General features: G+C 39.6%; 1 protein-coding gene across 1 annotated transcript in view; it reads left to right on the forward strand.

The window, feature by feature from the left end:
* Positions 1 to 258: 258 nt before the first annotated feature.
* Positions 259 to 17,795, forward strand: part of LOC121414483 (solute carrier family 22 member 13-like) — a 32,792-nt gene continuing 15,255 nt past the window's right edge. The window contains exons 1-10 of the mRNA XM_041607678.1: positions 259 to 439; positions 1,192 to 1,473; positions 2,432 to 2,535; positions 3,109 to 3,263; positions 10,374 to 10,542; positions 12,862 to 13,003; positions 14,242 to 14,339; positions 14,581 to 14,789; positions 16,521 to 16,629; positions 17,204 to 17,413. Coding sequence (XP_041463612.1) covers positions 290 to 439; positions 1,192 to 1,473; positions 2,432 to 2,535; positions 3,109 to 3,263; positions 10,374 to 10,542; positions 12,862 to 13,003; positions 14,242 to 14,339; positions 14,581 to 14,789; positions 16,521 to 16,629; positions 17,204 to 17,413 — 1,628 coding nt within the window. The 5' untranslated portion in view covers positions 259 to 289. The remainder of the gene's footprint in view (positions 440 to 1,191; positions 1,474 to 2,431; positions 2,536 to 3,108; positions 3,264 to 10,373; positions 10,543 to 12,861; positions 13,004 to 14,241; positions 14,340 to 14,580; positions 14,790 to 16,520; positions 16,630 to 17,203; positions 17,414 to 17,795) is intronic.

The raw sequence follows: 17,795 nt of genomic DNA on the forward strand, positions 1-17,795 counted from the left end.
ACGAAACGGTGAGAGGACGATTTTTTTTAAATTAAAACATGTGGATAGTGGACGAACTGATGGTAGACCAAATGAAAATAGACGGGTTGGCAATTGGACGAATCGAAATAAACCCTTACAAAGACCAAACAAGTGACAAATCAGAACTGTGCTTTTCGATTTGCGACTGACAGTAAACATTCGTGCTACGGTGCGTGCGGTGTCACCCACGCACCGTCCCATTGAAGTTGTAAACTTTAGGAGGTGAGGAACTGGCACCCCTGGCACCTGAAAGGATCGCAAGAGAAACATGGCTTTCGACGATCTTCTACCCACGCTTGGTGAAATTGGTACCTACCAAAAGATCATCACCATCCTGTTATATGTCTTTAAATTTCCAGCAGCTGCCAATGTCTTGGCGATAGTTTTCATCGCTGCACCGGCTGATCATTGGTGCTCGGTAAGTCAAATGAAAGAACAATTTAATAACTCGTGTTGTATTTTTTTGTTACACAGGCTACACTAGAGATACCAATGATAAGAAAATGACATATTATGTAATAGAACGGTGCAATGTTCAGATGAATTGATGGATTTCAAACTTTAATACTGATCAGCACTTCGTTCTTCTTTTTGTTGACATTGCAATAAATAAGTGCCAGTTCGGGTAAAATTTTGGACATTGTTTTTTTTTAATATAAATTCAAGGGCAGCATCAACCGCCTCTTATGGGATTTCAAATATTGAAAATAAAGAGAGATGAGAAACAGTGATATGAAGGATAAAAAAATGAAGAACAGTTTAAAAATGATAGGCCTGAGCCGTGCAGTTATATCCCTATTATATCTCTACAATGCTATCAAGAACAATTAAGACGTCGCATTTAGATAATCCTTCCCGCTTAAAAATTTCTTGGCATCGCCTTTCTATGTATATGAAAAAAATCAACTTTATTTTTCTAGTCGAACTGAATCTCATTTTTTTTTGTATCACAAATTTAGGTTGCATTCTGCAATGTTCTGATTAGACTACAATTTTATCATTTTCGATACATTTCATTTGCACACAACCTGTTGGCGTAATGTAAGAAGTTGAATAAAAAAAAGGAAAGTCAACAAATATTTGTGTTCGATCAAATTTCTTGTAGCTGCTATGCCGTTTTATCCCTCTTTCAATAAATTGTCAACATGACATATTCACAATTTTTACCAGGTATCGCATTGGGACACAGCCAATTGCACGGAGCTGAGATTGAATGAGAGTGAGTGTGCTTTCTTCAAGAAACACCTTAGTATACCTCATACAATAGCACACGACGATACCATTACTTACGATCAGTGTCGCAAGTACGATGTAGCGCATGTATCGTTTGCTGATGCAATGACGTTTTACGCGGAAAATACCAATCAGAGCGAAGTTATTTATGACGTCATATCATGTGATGAGGGTTGGACATATGACAGAGAATTATCGGGGCTAACAATAACCCAATCGGTAAGTTGAGTATATACTCAATCCCTTCTTAAAAAGAATAAGATATTCTTTGTCAAATCAAATGTTTTACAAAAAATGACATTATTCACAATCAAACAGTTCTCTTGCGCATGTTTGGGGGTAAGGCCGGGGGGGGGGCGAAAAGAAAATAATTACAGTAAGTGAAAGGGTAGGCATAAAAATATGACTATTTTTCTACATTTAAAAAAATCTGTCACAAATTTGGATCATACAAAAATATGTTTTGCTCGGATGAGACTATTAAGACCACAAAACCCCCGTGTTTATGGGCGGCAATAATGGCTAAAAGTATCCTTTCTTGTTTTTAATCGTCCTTTCGTTTGATTATAAGCGTTGTTTCTACTTGACCTTTTTTTAACTTTTCTTTCGTTTGTTTTTTATCGTCCTTAAAGGACGTTTGTTTTTTTTTTATCGTCCCTTGTTTTTGCAACTATCCTGTTTGTTTCTAATTGTACTTTGTTTATTTCTACCGTCCTTTGTTTTTAATCGTAGTTTGTCTGTAATCTCATTTTGTTTCTTTGTAATCGTCCTTTGATCGTTTGACATGGACCTTTCAACGTTTGTTTGTTTTTGTCCTTTTTTTTGTTTTTTTTTATTTATTTTGTTCGTTTAAGATGACATTAATTTTGACCTTATGGCTGCCCATACATGTAAGAATTCACTTTATTCGTTACGCTTCTACTAATTATTACAATTGGATAATGAAACGTAATCCCCCCCCCCCCTTAAGTTTAAATCTTGACTATCAATATATCTGAGAGAATTAGGCCCTATCACCATTTTTAATGTTTTTAAAAATCTCGAATCATACCGAATAGTAATAAAAGTAGGAATAACATAATCAGATCATGATAATTCACTACAAATTTTAATTTTTATCATAATCATTAAACAATGCATCATCTGAATTCACTATTTTCTTAATTTTTCCAAACAGTTTGACCTGGTTTGTGACCGGAAATACCTGATCAATCTATCTCAATCCCTCTTCTTCGTTGGCATACTGATCGGATCTGCGACCTTTGGGGGAATAGCCGATAGGTAAGTGGATTTGCACTTTGGTTCAATCCGGGAACAAAAAAAAATGAATGCTCTCCCTTATTTATTTAAACAATTGAATAATGGGGCAACAGTGGGTGAGGACGTACCCATACCTGGCATTTTAAAACGTTTTTTCTTCCCTTTCTTCAATTTTCAACCAGGTGCGGTGGTTGCCCCTTACCCCACCTCTGCCCTTTGGCGCTGCCTTGAAAGATGTCGCAGGAAACGAGAATGTCATTTATTTTTGTTGATTCAAAATGTGTTTTTTATAGAATTATCGTATACCGGTTATATAATAATGATAATAATGATGATAATACTAATAATAATAATAATAATAATGATAATAATAATAATTTACACACGGTAGCCACTTCAACCTCTTATGAGCTGCTCCCCCAGCGGGCCCTACATAATTTTTAAAATATGTTATGTTCGTGTGGCAGGTCGCTCCACCACTGAGCCACTATGTCCGGTTCATTATATATATATATAGGTTTCTGTGTAGGTTGTATTAGTTTCCCGCTCTTTCACCTTCATTAATAGTTTGTTCATTCTGGCGCTTTTTTTCAGATTCGGGAGGAGAGTGTCTCTCATCCTTTGTAACGTGATCATTGTAATCTCTTGGGTAGTTTCTGCCTTTTCACCGAATTTCATTACTTTTGTTGTGACGAGGTCCGTCGATGCTGCAGCCTGCTTTGGATCAGCTATCATCTCATACGTTATAGGTCAGTGGGCAAACTCTTCGCAGCATCCACTTTGCAGATGCTTTCTGTAACTTTCAGAACCCTTATAGGCCTTAGGACGATATCTATACTAGATCCAATATCTAGATCTAACTCTGAAACACTTATCGAATTGCCGAATGACAAGACAAAATGCTAGGCTAGGGCATTAACTTTATCTCAAATCTGGACCTGTCTAATGCCTGCAGCCGAATAATGCCATGGTTAACTTAGAACTGGTTAATTCCAAATTTTACGTTTACTTGCAGTAAACCAATGAATTAAAGTTAATGCCCTAGCCTAGCCTAGGATTTTGTCTTAAAAAATTGGATCTAGATTGAATATATATATATATATATATATGTATATATATATATATATATATATATATATATATATATATATATATATATGTATAAAATAAATAAAGTTACACAGATAACGTGTGGTTCATCAGTACTTTATTGATTTGCTACTCGGAGTTTCACGCAGATGCGATCTTCAGGCAACAATAAAGGCTAGTGGCAATACCATTTGAACATTAACAATTCACTGAAAAAGCGCGCAGAGCGCGCAACCCCATTCCACGCATATGGAGCGCAAGGTACCATGGTAATTTAGCGCGCTGGGATGGTTCCACTGAGAAGAAAGAGAGAGAGAAAGGAAGAGCATTAGAGAGAGAAAGAAAGAGAAAGAAAAAGAAAGAGAGAGAGGGGGAGAGAAGGGAGGAAGAGAGAGAGCGCGGGGGGGCATGAAGCGACAATGCACCAGTGAAACTGGGTTAGGCAAGAAGATGCAAAGCGATTACGAAAATTCTTTCTTGAAGTTGCACAAGTAAAACTTATTCTGATGACGGCATTTAGAAATGAGTTCCGGTCTCTTATTTAGGAGTGATTGCTTGTCAGCGTTCATTATAAGCAGCTTCTCAGATAAGCACAGGTCACACCTCTTAGACTCGTTGGTGTAAGGATGCGCACGTCGGGCAATCGACCACTTGATGGTGTAGGGTGTATCATGCCGTTTTAGATCCCAGATGAATTTTGATAGCTCCGTGCTGTGTTGATACCTCTCATGTCGGAAGGATAGGAGATGGTTGCTGTACCTCAACTTGAAGGGGGGCTCCGTAAGGCCGATGTAGACCATCGTTTTGCTTGGGCTAGTAACTTCGGCGTTGTAGATGATGTTAGTAGCCAAGCAGTTCCCTTGAAGGGGGCAGAGGTTCTTGTTCCGGCAGTTGCATGTTTTGCTGCTACTGGTTTTCTTGCCTTCTTCCATGTATAGCTTGTTATGGGCCTTGATGATGCTGGCAACGTTCGGCATGCAGCTGTAACTGACCTTGAGGGTATTCCTGTTGAATATGCGATTCAGTTTTGATTTCTTGGGGAAGTGCTTGTCCACAAGCTTCAAGAAGGTACCACCGATGTTTGTAGAGACGTTCTTGCTGAATGGCGGGTTGAACCAAATAATATTCCTTTGCCTGTTTTTCCTTTTCCGCCTAGGACGATCATTCATGTAGGACAAACCTTCCGGGTACCCGTTGGATTTCAGGGCATCATCGTAGATTGGGGTGGCTTTCCTGTATATATGTATATGTATATATATATATATAATATATATATATTTATATATAATATGTATATATAAATGAAGGTCCTTTGTCGGTTGTGGCAGTATAAAGCAAGATACAAGGTGAATGAAACAACCGTTGATAGAAGAATTGATAAATTTTTCGCCCATAGGGCTTCAGCAGGAAATTATGAATTTATTAGTCAACAGCACCAAGGAACGCAGTGCGCAAAACACAAAGCGTAAAAAACAACGCGCTAAAGGTAAGACGTGAAGCGCAACAGTACAAACGAAAAGAGAGAGAGAAAGATAGAAAAAAAAGGAAAAGGGAAAGAAAGGGGAAGGGGAAAAAGAAGAAAGAAGAAGAGAAAGCAGGGGAGACAAAAGGAAGAGAGAAAAGGGAAAAGGAAAATGACTAGAAGAAAAAAGAGAAAGGGAGAGAAGGGGCCAGAAATAGAGAGGACAGCTGGGGAAAAAAAGTAAGAGAAAAAAAGAATAGGAAAGAAAGAGAAAAAAAGAAGAAGAAAGAAAAAAAGAAAAGAAAGAAAAAGAAAGAAAAAGAAGGAAAAGAAAGGAAAGGACAACAGAAAGAAACGAAGAAAACAAGAAAGGGAAGCAAGAGAGAGAGAGGGGGAGAAAAGAAATCAAACCACGGGAAAGGAGTGGAAAGACACATTCATTCCATCAGGTTGGTGCTGTTGACTAATAAATTCATCATTTCTTGATGAAGCCCTATGGGCGAAAATTTGATCAACTCTTCTATATACGTTCTTCTTCTTTTTCTTCTCTGTAAGTACAGGCCACCGTCTGGCGTATTGTCGTACTGTTGTGCAGGTGCAATGTATGTAGTGTCTCAAATAAAGGGTCTAAAATGAACTCAAGAGTGTGCAGCTAAAAAGACATCCGTAGAAAGTTAACGGAGCTGGATTTTTTGTACCTCTCTTTTGAAGCTTGGAAGAGAGGTACATGAGACGGCGACCTGTGGAAGAGCGTTCCATAGCCTGGTTGCGTCAGGAAAGTAGCTTTTTTGCAGTGTCTGTGTCCTAGCAAATGGTACTTGTAATTTCTGGTTATGACCTCTTTGTGAGGAATGGAGAGATGGGATCAGAGTAGCCTCCGGGATGGATATTAACGAGTTCTTAATGCAGATCATCATCGCAACCTTTGCCTGGGCTCTCCTTTCTTGCAGGGATGGCCATTGCAGTTGTTGGAGCATGGAGGTGACACTGCTTGTTCTGCGGTGGTCATTGCAAACAAAGCGAGCATACCTTCTCTGTATCATTTCAAGCCTCATGATGTTAGCTTGAGTGAAAGGATCCCGGATGATACTTCCATATTCCATGACTGGGCTAAGCAGAGTGAGGTAGCAGAGCACCTTGACTTTGCGAGGATATGATCTAATGTTCCTTTGAAGAAAATCCCTGGTGGAATTAGCCTTTTTTGCTACCTGGCTGATGTGATAATTCCAGCTAAGCTTTTGATGGAGGTAGATTCCAAGATATTTTGCCGTGTCTCCTTTCTCCAAGATGTAACCATGAAGGATGTATGGCAATATGATAGGCTTCCGTTTGTTAGTTACATGGAGGACTTGGCATTTCTTGGGGTTGAACTCCATCAGCCAGTCAGCCTCCCATTGCTCCAAGGACTTGATGTCTTCCTGCAGTTGAGCACCATCTTCCTCTGACCTTATCTTGCGATAAACTAGGCAGTCATCTGCGAAGAGCCTAACAGTGGTGTCATTAGACAGGTACTCTGGTAGGTCGTTGATAAATATCAGGAACAACATCGGACCGACGACACTACCCTGCGGAACTCCCGATGTCACTTGGGACTTGGTAGAGATGGTCTTTCAAGGAGTACTTGTTGTGTGCGATTGTCAAGATAGTCGGCTATCCATTCATGAGTAGAGTTCTGTATGCCATAAAAATCAAGCTTATGAAGAAGTCTCCCATGTGGCACCTTGTCAAAGGCCTTGGCAAGATCTAGCAGGATGACATCGAACTGTTCTCTGTTGTCTATACCCTTCGCAAGGTCTTGGACCGCAAGAGCAAGTTGTGAGACACAGGATCGTTTTTTACGGAAACCATGCTGAGCATCAGAGAGGATGTCATGGTCTTCAAGATGGTCCATAATGTTGCTGTGGACAATGTGTTCCAGAACTTTGCATGTCATTGATGTTAACGAGATCGGTCTGTAGTTCTCTGGCTTACATCTTTCTCCCTTTTTGAAGACAGGGCAATGTTTGCATTCTTCCAGTCAGCTGGAACAACTCCTTGGTCAAGGGAAGCTTGAAATAGGACTGTCAGAACAGGTGCGAGTTCGCGGTCCAGGTTTTTCAATAGCCGTGAAGACAGTTCATCGGGCCCAGTGGCTTTATGGATTTGTAGACCAGACAAGATTTTCTGCACACCATCGCATTGTATGGTGATGGGTTCCATACAGGGATAGGGAGAACTACCCATGTCCTTCATGTTAGTCATGTCTTCATTTCTAGTAAAGACAGATGAGAACTGTCTATTCAGGATGTTACATTTTGAAGCACTATCCGAGTATGTAAATCCATCGCTTGACTTCAGCGAAGCTACCCCAGATGAGTCACATCTTTTGCTGTTAATGTAACTCCAGAATCGTTTAGGATTGGTGGTTGAATCTGGGCTGACAATATCTTCAACATATTTGAAGTAAGCGGCTTTACATGCTTTCTTTGCCTGTTTCTTCACATCCAAGTACTTGGTGTAATCCCCAGGGTTGTTGCTTGCCTTAGCGCTGTCAAAGCATCGCTTCTTCCTACGGGTCAACTGCTTCAATGAACGAGTGATCCAAGGTTGACTGTATCTTGTTGATGTCATCTTAGATGGTACATGCTTTTCCATCAGACGTAAGAGGGTAGACTTGATGTTGTCCCACATGACTTGCACAGGACTCGTCCTATCAAATTGCTCTGTAAAGGAATGTTGAAAGGCAAGACAGTCTTCTCGGAGGGCCTCCATGTCAGCATGCTTCCAAAGGAATACTTTCCTCTTCACCAGTCTTTTCCTGCGTGCTACAACAGAGGATTCCACTAGCACGATATCATGGTCACTTATTCCTGGAAGGGCAATACACCTGCTAAGAAGAGTGGGCCTATTTGACAGGAAAATGTCAAGACAGCTGTTCAACCTAGTAGGAAAGGAAACCATCTGTTGTAGATCACAATTGTGGACCATCGTCAAGAATCTTTGCTTGATTGGGAGAGGATACTGGTTACCTGATGACGACTCTGTATCCCAGTCGATGTCCGGTAGATTCAGGTCCCCACCCATCCAGATGACAGAACTTTGGTGCTGATTGTGAATTTCTTCTATAGATTGACAGAGATTCTCCATATAGTTGACAGAACTAGAAGGAGGTCTATACAAAGCACCTATTATAAGGAAGTTATTATTTGGAAGGCTTACTTTGATAAAGATTGCTTCAACATCAAGATTAGGATCATCTGGTAGTTGTTCAAAGATGATGTCCTTTTTAAGTGCTATGAGAACACCACCATATCCGTCAAAGCGATCCTTCCGTATCACTTCATACTCTGGAGGGAACAATTCAGCACTATGGATGTTGCTGTTGAGCCAAGTCTCAGTGCCAAGGATAATATCCGGATAAGAAGAATCTATTAGATTTCCGATCTCTTCCTTTTTGTTCCGTGCACTCTGAAAGTTGACTGTTAAAATCTTCATCTTTCTTTCCGTGACTGGGTGCCTTCTATTGGACTGGCGGGAAGGAGAAGAAGATGCTATAGGCGGTCCAGGACTTGATGGCACTGTTGCATTATCATCAGAGTAGGACGATGACAGTGTGGAGAAGGTATTGCTGGTGTCAACGATAAAAGAGTTGAACAAACTGCAAGAAAACTGGGGCATTCCACAAGAAATGCATTGCCAAGATACACTTGAATTAGCGAGAGCTTCATAAACTGGTGTTGACATGTGCATGCATTCTACGTGGTACCACTGGTTACAGTCATCGCAAGCAATGCCTCGTTGTCGCCATGTTACCGGGTAGGTGCAAATCTGACAAGGATACTTGCTGACAGGACCTGGGTTGAGTTCAATGTCTGATGCATTTGTTAAGAGCAGCAGGGTCAGATAAGCAGCTACGAGAGTCTTACAACGACATGTAGAACTAAGCATGTGAATGTTGCCCTTCCTTTACACTCGAAGATGATGGAGAGAGTTTGTTAAAACCTCAAGATCAGTTGGCAGGTTATTGGTAAATCCTATTTGGGCATGCCCTATAGAAAGCTTGCTGGATGATGACCTATGGCTAGTGGTATATTTCAGCCTTGCAAATAGCAATGTCCTTGACCTTGTAGATCTAGAGACACAATTCTCAGAGTATATTATATTTAAGATTGCCAGAAGCAAAGTAAGGCAAATAATCTTGCCAGTTACAGATCTAGCCATTTTTTGTGGCCAAGCTTATCATCAGGATAACATACAATGGGTAACTCAATCACAGACCTTAGATCAGCCTCAGGGCTGCAAAGTACAATGAGTCTACAATGATATAATAAATGATAACAGTACATGTACACACCATTCACAACTTAATCCAGCAATGAGATAAAAACGGTCTCAAAATTCAGCATACAAACTAATCACAACTACCTGAGCAGATTGATACAGTTTACTTGGATGAAAATGCTTTAGTAGTAGCACCGGTTGAAGAAGAAAGAAAGTACAAGTGTCATCTGCTGCTTGATTGTCAACTCTAGGCCTACTCAAAATACAGTAGATGGGACTGAAGTCAGGGAGCTTGCTTTCCTTCTGTAGTCTAGAGATGGTAAAAAGTCCATTAAAAATCCAGCTTAATCTTGAGTAAATCCATCAAAAATCAATGTGCAGCAGCAGAAATGCTTAAGTTGCACCATGAAAATACTGATGATCAAATTTTTTTATAGAAATTGCATACATCTAAAGATGATTTTTTAAGCTAAAATAGACCCGTAATCCAGACACTGCACGCACACTGCAACACTTTTTTTATTCAGCTTGTATTTTGTTATATATATATAATTATATATATACATGTGTGTATATATATTATATTTTTAAGCCTCAGGCCTATAAGGGTACCAGCAATTTGAGGGTGCTGATTCATTCATGGCATGCGTACTCTTATTCCGAAGACGCAAGTCATATTGGGGTCTGGAGATCGGTGAAAAAAAACAATTTCGCACAAATGATAATTTAGCACTGACAGAGCCAAATTTGCAATTCATTTCTTTTTGAGTGAAGAAAAAGAGAAAAACGAAAATGAAAGGGAAATAATGAAATATTAGATACATCTTTTTAGAACTTTTCAGTTTTAAAAGTCCTACATCTTATTACTCAGCTCCTCCTCATCAAAATCCTTTGACTAATTGCGCCATTGATATCTATTAATCGATAGTCTTTTATTTCTGACCTAGAGGGTTATATATGCTTGAGTTAGACGGTAAATCGGATTTTTCAATTCGGTATTCTGGACAAAGTTCTAACCGCCTTTAGACTTTATCGTTTTCTTTTGCAGCTACGGAGTTCATTGGCCCGTCTAAACGTGCATTCGTTAGCGTCATCTTGACGACCGCCTTCCCAGCTGGATATCTTCTTCTCACATTATACGCTTATTTCATCAACAATTGGCGTTACCTTCTCCTTGCATTGCACCTAACGTTTGTCCTCTACTTCTTTGTGTTCATGTAAGTATACATTTTTTGGCGTATGTTTACATTGTTGATGGTATGCTCCAGGTTTATTTATTTATTTTGTTTATCAAAACATTTATACAGGATAACATGTTCAAATAAAATACACTGTTTTTCAACACGGTCCTGTTACATAAAAAATATCAAACAATAAAAATGCATACAATATTTCAACGATTTCAATTTTCAACGATTCTCAGTATTTCTTCTTGTTTTTGTCTGTTTTATTACTTCTTTAGCTTTTATGTAATAATGGCCCTTCTTAAAGTTAAACCATCCCTAGAAAAATAACCCTAATGGAATAGACCCTAGATTTAGATAATCATGATGCTACGATTTACGGTTGTTCACTATTTTCTCTGACATCGTCAATAAAGCCCCAGTCACATATAGACACGGATCCGCACGGATCAACACGGCAATGCCGGCACGATCCGGGCAGGTTCTGGGATCGTTTTGCCCCGGATTAAGCGTCGACGAGCGTTGATGACAGCACACACGGCATCTTCACAAGGGTCTACACGAACCATGCCGACAGAGCACGTCGTCTACACAGATCATCTGGTCGTCAACACGGATCAACACGTCACCAACACGGACCTACACGTCGGCAACACGGACCAACACGTCAGCTACACGGACCAACACGTCTGCAATACGGACTAACGCGTCAGCTACACGAACCAACACGTCAGCTACACGGACCAACACGTCAGCAATACGGACCAACACGTCAGCTACACGGACCAACACGTCAGCTACACGGACCAACACGTCAGCTACAAGGACCAACACGTCAGCTCCACGACCAACACGTCAGCAATACGGACCAACACGTAAGCTACACGTACCAACACGTCACCTACAAGGACCAACACGTCAGCTACACGGACCAACACGTCAGCTCCAGGACCAACAGGGCAGCTATATTGACCAGCACGGCAAATCTGCTCATAATAATTAGCTGATATTTATTTATATATTTTATTCTTTCTCATCCTTGTCGCAACATTATATTATTTTGCTATTTTAAAAAAATCAAAACTCCAAACTTCCTTAACCAGTAAAAACGCTGTTTGTTTATACAACACAGTTTACTGTTTTTACAGTAGTTTTTACATGTAAGTACTTTAAATCTTGAACAAAAAAAATAATTTTGAATATTTAATCATTAATAAATTAAGCATGTTGGTGTCAACTCTTTAACAACTACTGAAAAGTTTAAAAGTAAATAGCGTTGTACAGATTTTATGGGGAAAAAAGAACACGGACTGCCAAGGATACTCCAGGCAGCTACACGGACCTACACGGACCAACATGTCAGCTACATGGACCATCCCGGATTGCTTATCTACACGGCAGTCCACGGATGACGCCGAATATTTTTTACAGTCAATCAAAAACTGCCGTGTTGGCCTCCTGGACGTTCAAGTACCTCCAAGGATGCCCTTGGCGCCTACACGGATCTCTCCCGGACCACCCCGGATCAGATCCGGGATGGTCCGGGGTCTATATGTGACTGAGGCTTAATATGTCGTTATAAGTACCATACCTGCAAAAGCCTTATGCTTAAAGCCCCAGTCACACATAGACACCGATCAACACGGCGATGCCGGCATTATCCGGGGAGGTCCGGGATCGTTTTGCCCCGGATTAAGCGTCGACGAGCGTTGATGACAGCGCACACGGCATCTTCACAATGATTTACACGGACCATACCGACAGAGCACGTCGTCTACACGGACCAACACGTCAGCAACGCGGACCTACACGTCAGCAACACGTCAGCAACACGGACCAACACATCAGCTACACGGATCAACACGTCAGCTATATTGACTGGCACGGCAAATTGAAAATCTGCGCATAAAAAAGTGCTGATTTTGTTTTATTCATTTCATTATTTTTCTCATCTTTGGCGCAACATCGTAATTGTTTTCCGAGTGAATTACAAAAAAAATATATAAACTCCAAACTTCCTTAACCAGTAAAAACGCTGTTTTATCTTTTTATGCAACACAGTAGTTGTTAGGTACATAAAATCTTAAACAACAAATTCAATTTTGAATATTTAAGCTTAAATAAGTTAAGCATATCTTTATGTCAACTGTTTAACAACTACTAAAAAAGTTCATAAAACAAACAGCGGTGTATAGTGAACAGGGATAGGAAAAAATTAAATAATTCATTCTATTCCGATTAGCAATTATCTTTGTCCGATTTGAAGGTTCTTTCGTGATACACGATCTAGGCCTAAATTAAGAATATCAAACTGGGTGATGTTATATAAGCCCACTCCCTCTTTGATTCTAGTTTCGTTCCAGAATCAGTCCGCTGGCAGATCTCCAAAGGTCGATACAAGCAAGCCCAAGAGACCGTTAGGAGGGTAGCAGAGATAAACAAGGTCAAGCTCGAAGACGACTTCTTCTACAAACACAACATTTACAAATCTAAGGTAATGATTACTTTGATTTAAAGCTGTCCGGTCTTGGTAAAAACTCGTCCTGAAACCGTAACTGTTATAGTGAATTATCCCGACCGCTCATTTTGGTTGGTTCGTGCGTTCGGCACGTTCCATTTCTGACCAGAAAAAAAGGTACCTCGACCGGCTTGTTTTAACAATAAATCGGCATTTATGAAGACTACACCTGACGGGATCAAAATCGTCACTTGAGAGAGTAAAATGGCCCTAATTATTCCGCCAGTAAAACATTAGTTCCATAGTAGTGATATATCTTTCCAATGTGGAAAAAGTAAGTTCAGTAAGTACCCTCCCAAGAATCGCTGTTAGATTTTCAGTCATATTAATTTATTTTTGTCAATAGGCAATATCAAATTAAAAAATTGAGAATGGGTTGGCTCGAATGAATATCTTTTGCCTGCCAGTTGTTATTAGGCCCATGTAACCTGTAGTCCGTTTTTCTTCTAGTCTTGTATGCAGACTTCAACGACGAGGCATTCTGTTCACCATGCTTTCACCGAGACCGGGCATGCAGGAGAGAGCGAGAATTTTCTTTTTCAAAATATAACCGGAATTATTCCGTTCTTTTTGCTCTGAAATACATGAGGCATGTTTTTTTATTGAATTTCAGTCTGTAATATCTTTTAAAGGGTGATGTGGGCGCGCGCTTTAATGCCCGAGGTTGTAAATGCAGAAACACACATGAATTTCATGAATTTCACACCACGAATAGAGGACGTCCTCGGCTCGATCACAAACATACCCAAATCATATACTCCTGCAAAGATGGGCATTTCTGCACCTTAAAGTCCTCAATGTGCAATGATATGATATGTCCTCGATTCTAAAGTAAATTATGTAGGTCTATAATGATCATTGATTTACCGGGGGGGGGGTGTTTCACAGAGATTTAAGTATGACTTAGAGTCGCACTTAAATGTATAGTTGCGCGCAGTATAAAAGGCATGACAGCATTGGTCAGATCATGCCAAGAGGACGCGCACTACTGCGTATTGATCAATAAGATTGCGCGTTGCATATCATGTACGCGTCGACATTTAAGTGCGACCTAAGTCATACTTAAATCTTTGTGAAACACCCCCGGGGTTCCTACCGACAGTCCTCGGTTGTGCAGTTAATACTTTACTGATTCCGGGCTGGCGGTAAATCAACAACAGAGGTTTTGCAGTGTAATCATGATTTTTTTTTACCCTACTCATTGTCCACACAAGGAAACTGGAACACTTGAGAAGACTCGTGATCCGAATCTTTCCGATCTTTTCCGAACACCTATCTTACGGAAAAGAACGATCGTACTGATCATCGTTTGGTAAGTGCATCGATACTGATTAGACCCCCCCCCTGAAAAAAAAAGCTGGATTAAGAGAAATCATGATTGGAATGATTGTAAACTGAGACACTAACAAGAATCAAATATCCGTTTTAAAAAAAATCTACAAGAAATATTTCAGATTTCAATTGTCCAGACTGGTTGATTTTTGTCTTCTAATTGGAGCACGTTCCAAATCAAAATATATGAGTTTTTACTTTATTCATCGTATCCTTTGCAGGATGGCTAACAATCTGATATTTTACGGGCTGCATCTCAGTACCGGTAGCTTCGGGGTGAATATCTACCTTAGTTTCCTAATCTCTGGTATAGTAGAAATGACTGCGATGCTCCTGATTATGCCAATGATCGAAGTGATCGGACGTCGATACAGTATTATCGCTTGCCTCGCCATATCGGGAGTTGCTAGCTTTGTCGTCATTTTTACCCGTAAGTCAATCGATCGATTCAGGATTAGCATCCTATCGGGGGCACCGGTATCCAGGGGAGAGGGGTAGGAGATGCCTCGCAACTTTTATGCAATGACCTACCCCCGTCCTTTCCTGGTTTTCGGGTAGAATGGGGTAATGATACAATTCAACTATTCTCACTGTTATGTGAAAGTAATTAATTGAAAGGCATTTTTTTCCTCGCTCGTTTCGATCACTCGCGATTACACCAATAAGGTTGAAATTTGAAAATAAAGTTGATTATAATTGATGATCACCTATGTATATATTCTTGCAGGTATTTTTTTTTTGATCTAGTGAAACGAATTTTGAAACATCTATATATCTTATTTGTATTGTTACTCGAAAAATTATGATATTGTATTGAATGAATTTAATAAAAACAAAACCAAGATAGAAAGGTGTGTGGACACACACACACAATCACCCTCACACATTGGGTTATAAGTGAGGTCTTGGGGAAATTGTCCGAAACAAAGTTCCACAACCAAACACATTATCATAAAACAAAAAGAAAAAGAAAGGAAAGAAACCTGAAATATATTTTCAATTTAAGGGGAATATTTTTTTCGCTCGTTCACGCCTTTTTATTTCCAGATATGAAAGATTATGAAGAACGAGGACTATACTGGAACGTAGTTGTTGCCTAATACGTGCCTCAAACGTGAATGAATTATGTTTTTAAATGCCCTTAAGTACACTCATTCAATGAACAAGGTTATGATATAACCTTGTTCTCAGATACATCTCCATGTGTGGCAAAATAAGGGTGGCAATGTTTGGCTTATTTTCTCTTTTACTGTGGGACAAATGCTTGATTTTCTTACACTTTCAGTTTTTATTATAGCTATTCATCATATAACTTGGGTTGTAAATTTGATTCTTTGATTTTTTTTCTTAATTGAAAATGCAGGGTGGTAGCAGTGAACAAGTGTTTAAGACCTGTAAAGAAACACATAAATATTATATATTAAATGTATACATACGAATGGACCGAGCTTCTATGGCATCAACATAGACGTTAATTTTTTCGGGAAATAAATATGAAAAGATCGAGATACCTTTCTTTACAGCAGGTTATTCACATCACAAACTGCAACCTTTCACATCCATAACGGCTTCTTCAGCGATCGCAGTGGACCACAGTAGAACTCACAATTACAAAAGTTCAAGTTGAATCCTAGTAATGCACTGTGATTAATACAACTCACACGTTGTCATTCAAGTTTCCAAATATGTTGCTTCGATCCTAAAATTATTTTTGAGATAATATCTAAAAAAAATCTAAGCACCATCTTTTAAAAAGGGTTCCAAATCTCATTCTGATTGTGACGTATCGGTCAATGTTGTTAGCGACAGTCGACGGCAGAGTTGCATTCAGTGTCTGACCATTGACCTAACGAGGTGGGCATTGATCGGTTGGTTAATGAATTCACTGATGTGTGACAAGGGAGTTGCTTAGAACTCTAGTAATTTATGTAAAACGCACTGATTGGTTTCTAAAGCGTAACAAAGGGATTCTTAACATTCCACTTGGCTTTGAGCCTCCATGTGGCACACCGTTCTTCTGCTGAGGTGATTTTCGGAACCCCTGTACCAGCTTCCATTATGTTCATTTTTTTGGGGGGTAAGCTAAACATTAAGAATGCCATAACTTGTTAATCCTTCGTGAAACTGTCACGGTGTGCCTATATTTTTTTCTCTTTAACAGCTATCGGTGCAGCGAAAACTAGCGTTGCCATGGTGGGCAAGTTTGGTATCGCCTGCTCATGGGCGGTAGGGCTGATATATCCTATCGAGGTATTGCCAACGGTCACAAGGTAAGACCGCGCGCCGAAAAAAGGGGAAATGAAAAAAAAAACATAACGAATAAGCAGATAAAATAGTAGTAATAATGATAATATTAATATTAAATTTAACCAATTTATACATAACCTATGTAATGTAAAATGTAATAAAAAAAAACCATAATCAATTATATAATAACAATTAGTCAAACGGAATGAAAACAAATAACGCCTATAAAAAATAAGGTTGGCTAATTAACCCCTTATTGATCCATCGATTTGTTATTGGCAAAGATGGCTATTTTGCTTTTTCATATCACATACACGTTTTGACAACTTACACGGTGAGATGATAAAAAAAATAAAAAATACCGAACGTTCGTTTTATATTTATTCATGACTCTGAGTGTAACATCCTGTAATATTTATTAATAGAATTCTAAAACAACGCATAATAATTTGTGTTAATACGGACATAACTTATGACTCACAACTTTATAAATATATGAATAAATGCAATTGATTAGATTGCAAGTGCTGCTCGCATATTATACCTCATACTCATACCCTTGAAACCTCTACTTCTTTTCTCATGACAAAAATAAAGGAGTGTGGGCGTTGGAATCTGCTCATCGGCATCTCGACTGGTTGCTATAGCAACCCCTCTTGTACTCCTCCTCTATGACGTGTGGTCGCCCGGTCCTCTCGTCCTTCAGACAGCAGCCGCGATGCTAGCAGCTGGCTTATGCCTCATCCTCCCGGAAACACGGGGAAAGAAGCTCCCCGAGACGCTAGAAGATGGTGAAACATTTGGAATGTAAGTTGAATCAGCGATGATCTTACTGCGATTCAAAGTCGGGGGTCATTGAGGAATCAGATGATTTGTGTTTAGAGACGTATGGGAAGTAAATTTTCAACCAAAACCCGTTTCAACCCTGCCAAAAGTACAAGAACGATCATTTTAAATCTAATAACGTCATCTAATCTTATGCCAGCCGCAGACTTTGCGATCCGAGTACGACCCGATAACGACTTCTGCATGCTTGCCATGCAAATTTAGGCAAGGGCCATTCGGACATGCCAAATCGTATTAAAAATTTGTCTTTATAGTGGAATGGGAGGTATTTTTTTTAACTCAAAACCATTTTAACCCCGCTGATTTTTTTTAAGAACGTTTGTGATTGCGTGTACCCTTATGG

The sequence above is a fragment of the Lytechinus variegatus genome, chromosome 4 (assembly GCF_018143015.1).
Source record: "Lytechinus variegatus isolate NC3 chromosome 4, Lvar_3.0, whole genome shotgun sequence".
NCBI classification, from domain to species: Eukaryota; Metazoa; Echinodermata; class Echinoidea; order Temnopleuroida; family Toxopneustidae; genus Lytechinus; species Lytechinus variegatus.